At 41.0% G+C, this 8,880-nt stretch overlaps 1 protein-coding gene across 1 annotated transcript; it reads left to right on the top strand.

Moving 5' to 3' along the window:
- Positions 1-122: 122 nt before the first annotated feature.
- Positions 123-6,577, top strand: LOC124004293 (YY1-associated factor 2). The gene is made up of 4 exons (XM_046313090.1): positions 123-280; positions 724-849; positions 1,512-1,664; positions 4,966-6,577. Exons 1-4 carry the CDS (start codon positions 255-257, stop codon positions 5,207-5,209), a joined length of 549 nt encoding a protein of 182 aa, XP_046169046.1. The 5' UTR covers positions 123-254; the 3' UTR covers positions 5,210-6,577.
- The last annotated feature ends 2,303 nt before the right edge of the window (positions 6,578-8,880 follow it).

The raw sequence follows: 8,880 nt of genomic DNA on the forward strand, positions 1-8,880 counted from the left end.
CAAACATGTTACGTTGTGTCGAGCGTGGGTAATGCGAATGCACTTCAACCAATAAAAACGTGTGATGGGCGGGACCGGTCCGTTTAGGGTGCGTCGGCGAGGGGTGCTTTGAGTGCCTTGAGAGAGTGATTGGGTAGGCGTTGCCACGTGATCATCATCCTTCCACTGGAGTTCTACGACAGCAGAGAGCGGCGCTGGTAATTTCCCCGTCAAATTAATCTATATTGAGTTCAAACAAATAAAGGTTTTATACGATGGGAGACAAGAAGAGCCCCACAAGGTAAAATTACATATTTATCTAGAAAAATGACCAGAAAATGTGATGAACACTTGTAAACATAGGGTACGACCAATGGATGCGTAGCGCTAGCTACATTGTAGCTTCATGGCGGCTGACTGGCTCTTTTATGCCGGGGCCACCCTGTGTCAAATAGAAGTTTTACCTCGTAAATCTGACCATACGGCTCTAATGAGAGTCATTTGTACTGTTATGTTTTTGTACAAATACACATCAATGAATGTTACCTAAACTGGCTATGCTGACAGTGTCGCTCCCCTTATCGTGTGTGTGTGTGTGTGTGTGTGTGTGTGTGTGTGTGTGTGTGTGTGTGTGTGTGTGTGTGTGTGTGTGTGTGTGTGTGTGTGTGTGTGTGTGTGTGTGTGTGTGTGTGTGTGTGTGTGTGTGTGTGTGTGTGTGTGTGTGTGTGTGTGTGTGTTTTGAAGGCCGAAGCGGCAACCCAAGCCCTCTTCTGACGATGCCTACTGGGACTGTAGCGTATGTACTTTCAGGAACACCGCCGAAGCTTTCAAGTGTATGATGTGCGATGTCAGAAAGGGAACGTCAACACGGTAAGAGGGGTTTCCACTAGATACCACAGCCACAAGTCTAAGTAGTCTATATCTTAACAATTTATGAAAATAAACATTTGCTTTTTGGTCTTTATTTAAGGTTAGCAGTGTGGTTGAGATTATGTTTAAAATCACATTTTAAGAACATATTAAAGAAATATGCTGGTTTATAACCTTGTGGCTGTGGTAACTAGTAATGACAGGGACGAAGATCAAAGATGATGTCCAGACATTTTGACTTTTGGATGTAAACCTATTGTGCAGATTCATAAATCATTCTAATTGTTGCCCTAATTCAAGTGGTTGTTTTGAGTGAGACATTTCTATTATGGGGACATTATTTGACAGATTCTATGGTGTAGTTCGTCTGACAGATTGTGTCAAATGTTGTTTTTATCAATAAAGGGATAAAACAAGTTTAAACCCTTCTAAATGAACATTCAGGTGTATGTGTTCCTGTACCCTCAATATGTTGTCACTATGCAGCATTTGTCTATGTGCAGTGTGCTTCCATATGATAGTTTTTCCCCATACATACAATTCATCATACACTAGAAATCTAGAAAAACGAGTCAGTGTGCATAAATATGCAGTGCATATATGTATGTACCTGCAGCTCATGGCCTAATATCCAATGTTAATAATCACTCATCTGTTTCTAGGAAGCCTCGCCCTGTCTCCCAAATGGTTGCCCAGCAAGTCACTGCACAGTTTGCTTCACCCACACAACCCAAAAAAGAGAAGAGGGAGAAATCGGAGAAAGAGAAGAGTGAAAAGGAACCAACACAGAAAAAGAACAGCCACAAGAAGACGAGGTAAGGAGGGAACTGTTTGAACAACATATTCGCAAAGATACTATGAATGTTGGCGAATATTTTAATCATCTCATTTTATTATGATTATTACATTCTATCACAATCATTTACAGGTTCCAAGTGACTATCCATACTATTGACTCTCATCCTGTTCTATTAATGACAATATACAGTGGGTATCAGTATTCACCCCCTCTTTTTTTTCTCCACATTTTGTTGCGTTACAACGTGGATTTGAAATAGATTTAATTGTTTTTATTTATTTATTGATCTACACAAGATACACTAATGTTGAAGTGAAAAGAACATTCACAAAGTGTGTACTAATATTTACCTATTTTTATAACCGCTATATAGACTTTGCTTAGGTATTCACCCTCTTTGTTGAGGCAAGCTTAAATTAGATCCGGAATAAACAAATGACATCCCGATACATACACTACTGTTCAAAAGTTTGGGGTCACTTAGAAATGTCCTTGTTTTTGAAAGAAAATCCCCTCTTTTTTTTTTTTTTTGTCCATTAAAATAACAGGAAATTGATCACAAATACAGTGTAGACATTGTTCATGTTGTAAATGACTATTGTAGCTGGAAATGGCAGAATTTGTTTTTATGGAATATCTACATAGGTGTACAGCTCATTACCAGCAACCATCACTTCTGTGTTCCAATGGCATGTTGTGTTAGCTAATCCAATTTTATAATTTTTAAAGGCTAATTGATCATTATAAAACCCTTTTGCAATTATGTTAGCACAACTGAAGTGTTGTTTTGATTAGAAGTAATAAAACTGTCCTTCTTTGGACTAGATGAGTATCTGCAGCATCAGTTGTTTCGATTACAGGCTCAAAATGGCCAGAAACAAGGTACTTTCATCTGAAACTCGTCAGTCTATTCTTGTTCTGAGAAATGAAGGCTATACCATGCGAGAAATTGCCAAGAAAATGAAGATCTCGTACAATGCTGTGTACTACACCCTTCACAGAACAGCGCAAACTGGCCCTAACCGGAATAGAAAGAGGAGTGGGAGGCCCCAGTGCACAACTGAGCAAGAGGACAAGTACATTTCAGTGTCTAGTTTGAGAAACGGATACGTCACAAGTCCTCAACTGGCAGCTTCGTTAAATAGTACACGCAAAACACCAGTCTCAATGTCAACAGTGAAGAGGTGACTCCGGGATGCTGGCCTTCCAGGCAGAGTTCCTCTGTCCAGTGTCTGTTCTTTTGCCCATCTTTTCTTTTTATTGGCCAGTCTGAGATATGTCTTTTGCCCTGCAACTCAGCCTAGAAGGCCAGCATCCTGGTGTCGCGCCTCTTTGCTGTTGACGTTGAGACTAGTGTTTTGCGTGTACTATTTAATGAAGCTCAAAGTTGAGGACTTGAGGCGTCTGTACGAGATCCTCAGTTTCTTGGCAACTTCTCGCATGGAATAGCCTTCATTTCTCAGAACAAAAATAGACTGAGTTTCAGAAGAAAGGTCTTGTTTCTTGCCATTTTGAGCCTGTAATCAAAACCACAAATGTTGATGCTCCAGATACTCAACTAGTCTAAAGAAGGCCAGTTTTTAGCTGTGCTAACATAATTGCAAAAGGGTTTTCTAATGATCACTTAGCCTTTTTAAAATGATGGATTAGCTAACAGAACATGCCATTGGAACACAGGAGTGATGGTTGCTGATAATTGGCCTTTGTACACGTATGTAGATAATCCATTATAAATCAGCAGTTTCCAGCTACAATAGTAATTTACAACGTTAACAATGTCTACACTGTATTTCTGGTCAATTTGATGATATTTTAATGGACAAAAAAAGTTTAAATTTATTTTTAATTTTAACAAGGACATTTCTAAGTGACCTTAAACCTTTGAACGGTAGTGTACATCTAAGGTCCCTCATTGCATTTCAAGCAAAGATTAAACTAAAATACCAGTGAGCTATTCAAAAGCCTCAAAGAAGGGCAGTGATTGGTAGATGGGTAACAATAACAAATCAGACACTGAATATCTCTTTAAGCGTGGATGATTTATTAAACCACCCAGACAAATCAAAGATGCAATCGAACTGAGCTGCAGGACAGGAAGGTGACTGCTCAGGGGTACAGTTTTGACTTAAATCTGCTATAATGTCAATATTTAAAAATCGCTGTCTAGCTATGATCACCAACACCTTGGCAGAGCATAAATAATGTGAAAATGTTAGATTCAGGGCTCACATGCTGACCAGACCGGACAGTCGTGTGCGCGAGCTCCGCAAAATAAATGTAGAAATCCATGTTATTCAATTATTGCGCCAACGGGCGTCTACGATGCCAAGGGCTAAAATAGAACTCCTATTTCTGACGCAGATTGCGCTTCAAGTCCTGCCTCTCCCATCTCTCATTGGTTTATAGAAGCAGGTACCCACGTGCCATCTCCTCATTGGTTATACCCATGTGGATGATTGAAAGACAAACTGTTTTGCCGGTCATCGTGGTAATACTATGAAAGTTTAGATGCCGATCACCATATAAGCTCAAAGATGAAAAGGCCTGGAAGGAGGAGAGATGACTAGAAACGATTCGGTTGGCCGTTTTATTTGTGGATTAATTGTCGGAGTAGAGGACCTTGTGCATTTCAGGTAAAATAACAACTCAATGTTTATATCCCAGGGGAAATTAGCTAGCAAGTGCAAGCTAACTAGCTAAAATGCCATACATGTTTAATGCTTTTCGACCTGTCCCCAAATTAATGTCACTGGTTCAGAGTTTGTTTTGATATTTTAACCTGCGTGTAGGGGGACAAAATACATTTATGCACGATAGCTCACGATGGTGCATTCGCGCAGCCGGTTTGGGTTCCGTGTTAGAGTACTTAGCACCTCTGATTTGTAATTTGTGCACCGATTTTACTAAGGCCGAAACTTCTTTAGGAAAACAGCCCTAATGTTGGAAACAAACCTTATGTTGTCATCCAGAGTCACTTGATTTATTTTCCAAGCTATAGCACACTATTTTACAGCAGGTTTTTAAGGACCCACCCAAGATTGGTCTGCTTAATGTATTTGTTTTTTGCCATGGAAACTTTTGAAATACTAGTATCATTCTAGGCCTAGATTTTACGTGTGGGGGCAACTCAGTATTAGGAAGATGTCTTTAATATGTTGAGAGTTTTGTGTAGTTCTTTGACAATTTACAATTAAAATGTACAATTAAATACATTCCAATCCCACTTTGTAAGACCGTAAAATGTGACTAAATCCAAGGGGATGAACACTTATGATACCTACTATATATCCATCCATACTTCTCTGTCCCCATCCCAGGCCCAGGTTAAAAAACGTGGACCGGAGCAGTGCCCAGCACCTAGAGGTAACGGTGGGTGACCTGACGGTCATAATCACAGACTTTAAGGAGAAAACCAAGCCCGCCTCCACTCCTTCCAGTGCCGCCTCGGCAGACCAGCACAGCCAGAGCGGCAACACCAGTTCTGACAACACTGAAAGGGGGGTGTCCCGGTCGTCCTCGCCGCGGGGGGAGGGGTCCTCAGTTAACAGCGAGAGTCACTAATCTCCCCCTCTCTCCCATTTCCTCCCTCCTCACCTAACATAGTCTTGTGGAACCAGACAAGTGTGTCTCTGAATATTGCATACAAGTCTGGCATGCAAGATTACACCCAACGCTACATACATACACCCTTATGTGTCCCCCATATCCATCACCCCACACTCCAACCCAACATTTCAACATGCACACATTGTAAAAAAAGAAATAATAATAAAATAAAATGTATGTATTATGAGGCTGGTGCTGGGGGGACACTGTGTATCATCAACGAATTGGTTTCAGCCAATATCTGGGTCGTGTTCAGTCGGCAGCAAGCAGAAGAAAATAGACTGAAACTGGAAGGTAATACCTGGACTTATCCAATAAATAAGAAACGATCATGTTTGTTTTCTTTTGCACAAAGTTTGAAAACATTTTGTTATGGTGTGCCCTAATGAAAACGACCATGGCCTGAGTGAACTGAACTGAAGCTGGGTCTTGACTGTGTTGAATGAACCCTGCCTTGCATGCACAGCTAGCTGAGTGATGCCACGGGATCTGATGGTATTTACTTACAACACCTCAGTGTTATCGTGTCATCCCTCATCACACACTTAGTGGTTGGTTGGTTTCTGTCTCTTACCAATGTGGACTATTGCAGAATAAGAGTGCTTTAGCTACAGAGGAATATGAATATGCATTATGAGTAGGGTTGCAAAATTCTGGTAACTTACCCAAAATCCATAGGTTTTCCAGAAATCACCTGGACGATTCCGACTCAGAGAATAAGTAGGAAATTCAGGATTCCTCCAACTGAGAGAACTAGAAAACCTGGGAATTCTGGTAAAGTTACCAAAATTTGCAACAACCCTAATTCTGAGAGAATAAATGTGAAGCGAGTGGTCCATCTCTTGATTATAGATTGACAAAGATTAATTTTGTTAGCAGCAGATTGCACCTGCTGGCATATGGTGTGCATTAATTAATGAGAAGCTATTGGACCAGTTTCCCAGATACAGAGTAGTCCTTGACTAATCACTTTGAATGGAGAATCTCCATTGAACATTCTTCTTAGTCCAACAGTCGGCTGAATCTGTGTCTGGGAAACGGGCCCATTGTTTTATAAAGCATTTCAGTTTGGCCAAAATTTTACTGCACATGTTACTGAATCATATCACTGCTTTATGTTACTGGTTATAGCCAGCCATGTTGTCATATGTACATCAATGAGCATCTCAATTATTGCGTTACTATTTAATGTTTGATTCAAAATTGAGAATATTGATAAGAAGTATGCTTCTCTTCCACAGTTTGTAGAGTCAAGCATGCTGTCATCCAACAGTGGTTTATATTGAAAATATGAAATAAAACTAAACTGAGGTTCATCAGTCAGACTTGAGTGTCCTCCCTTTGTGCTCAGTGGATGGCAGATGGGTCTTAACCATATACTTTTATGGCTGCGTTTACACGGGTAACCAATTTCAGATATTTTTTTCCATTAATTGGTCTTTTGACCAATCAGATCAGCTCTGAAAAAGATCAGATGTAAAAAAAAAAAAATACCAATTAGTGGAAGAAACATCTGAATTGGGCTGCCTACTTAAATGCAGCCTAAGCTCCTCACACAGGAGACTATTTGGGATATTCATGGATAGCCCTCATTTTTATAGAGTACTGTATCTACTAGAGTCTGGATAACTTGACATGCTTGGGAATTTTGTTAGAAATTGGTCTTTATGGGCCTCCTGAGTGGCGCAGCGGTCTATGATTCACTGCGTCGCAGTGCTTGAGGCGTCACTACAGACCCGGGTTAGATCCCAGGCTGTGTCCCAACCGGCCTTGACTGGGAGTCCCATAGGGCGGCGCAAAATTAGCCCAGCGTTGTCTGGGTTAGGGGACGGTTTGGCCCAGGTGGCTTTACTTGGCTCTTCGCGCTCTTGCGACTCCTTGTGGTGGGCTGGATGCCTGCAGGCTGACTCTGTCGTTAGTTGAACAGTGTTTTCTCTGACACATTGATGCGGCCGGGTTATTAAGAAGAGCTGTTTGGCGGGTAATATTTCAGAGGACGCATGCCTCTCCCAAGCCTGTTGGAATTACAGGGATGAGACAAGATTGAAAAAGGTGGTAAAATAAAACGTTTTAAAACTATATATATATATATATATATATATATATATATATATATATATATATATATACACACACACACACACACACACAGTGGGGCAAAAAAAGTATTTAGTCAGCCACCAATTGTGCAAGTTCTCACTCTTAAAAAGATGAGAGGCCTGTAATTGTCATCATAGGTACACTTCAAAATCCAGAAAATCACATTGTAGGATTTTTTAATGAATTTATTTGCAAATTATGGTGGAAAATAAGTATTTGGTCACCTACAATCAAGCAAGATTTCTGGCTCTCACAGACCTGTAACTTCTTCTTTAAGAGGCTCCTCTGTCCTCCACTCGTTACCTGTATTAATGGCACCTGTTTGAACTTGTTATCAGTATAAAAGACACCTGTTCACAAACTCGAACAGTCACACTCCAAACTCCACTATGGCCAAGAACAAAGAGCTGTCAAAGGACACCAGAAACAAAATTGTAGACCTGCACCAGGCTGGGAAGACTGAATCTGCAATAGGTAAGCAGCTTGGTTTGAAGAAATCAACTATGGGATCAATTATTAGTAAATGGAAGACATACAAGACCACTGATAATCTCCCTTGATCTGGGGCTCCACGCAAGATCTCACCCCGTGGGGTCAAAATGATCACAAGAACGGCGAGCAAAAATCCCAGAACCACACGGGGGGACCTAGTGAATGACCTGCAGAGAGCTGGGACCAAAGTAACAAAGCCTACCATCAGTAACACACTACTCCGCCAGGGACTCAAATCCTACAGTGCCAGACGTGTCCCCCTGCTTAAGCCAGTACATGTCCAGGCCCGTCTGAAGTTTGCTAGAGAGCATTTGGATGATCCAGAAGAAGATTGGGAGAATGTCATATGGTCAGATGAAACCAAAATATAACTTTTTGGTAAAAACTCAACTCGTTGTGTTCGGAGGACAAAGAATGCTGAGTTGCATCCAAAGAACACCATACCTACTGTGAAGCATGGGGGTGGAAACATCATGCTTTGGGGATGTTTTTCTGCAAAGGGACCAGGACGACTGATCCGTGTAAAGGAAAGAATGAATGGGGCCATGTATTGTGAGATTTTGAGTGAAAACCTCCTTTCATCAGCAAGGGCATTGAAGATGAAACGTGGCTGGGTCTTTCAGCATGACAATGATCCCAAACACACCGTCCGGGCAATGGAGTGGCTTCGTAAGAAGCATTTCAAGGTCCTGGAGTGGCCTAGCCAGTCTCCAGATCTCAACCCCATAGAAAATCTTTGGAGGGAGTTGAAAGTCCGTGTTGCCCAGCAACAGCCCCAAAACATCACTGCTCTAGAGGAGATCTGCATGGAGGAATGGGCCAAAATACCAGCAACAGTGTGTGAAAACCTTGTGAAGACTTACAGAAAACATTTGACCTCTGTCATTGCCAACAAAGGGTATATAACAAAGTATTGAGAAACTTTTTTTATTGACCAAATACTTATTTTCCACCATAATTTGCAAATAAATTCATTAAAAATCCTACAATGTGATTTTCTGGTTTTGTTCTCATTTTGTCTGTCATAGTTGAAG

Source organism: Oncorhynchus gorbuscha, linkage group LG02 (assembly GCF_021184085.1).
Source record: "Oncorhynchus gorbuscha isolate QuinsamMale2020 ecotype Even-year linkage group LG02, OgorEven_v1.0, whole genome shotgun sequence".
NCBI classification, from domain to species: domain Eukaryota; kingdom Metazoa; phylum Chordata; class Actinopteri; order Salmoniformes; family Salmonidae; genus Oncorhynchus; species Oncorhynchus gorbuscha.

Bases quoted from the DNA above. Each gene is read 5' to 3' on its own strand.
- LOC124004293 (XM_046313090.1), top strand. From the start codon at position 255: ATGGGAGACAAGAAGAGCCCCACAAG. The intron at 281-723 runs GTAAAATTACAT...TGTGTTTTGAAG, and splicing joins GACAAGAAGAGCCCCACAAG to GCCGAAGCGGCAACCCAAGC. The intron at 850-1,511 runs GTAAGAGGGGTT...ATCTGTTTCTAG, and splicing joins AGAAAGGGAACGTCAACACG to GAAGCCTCGCCCTGTCTCCC.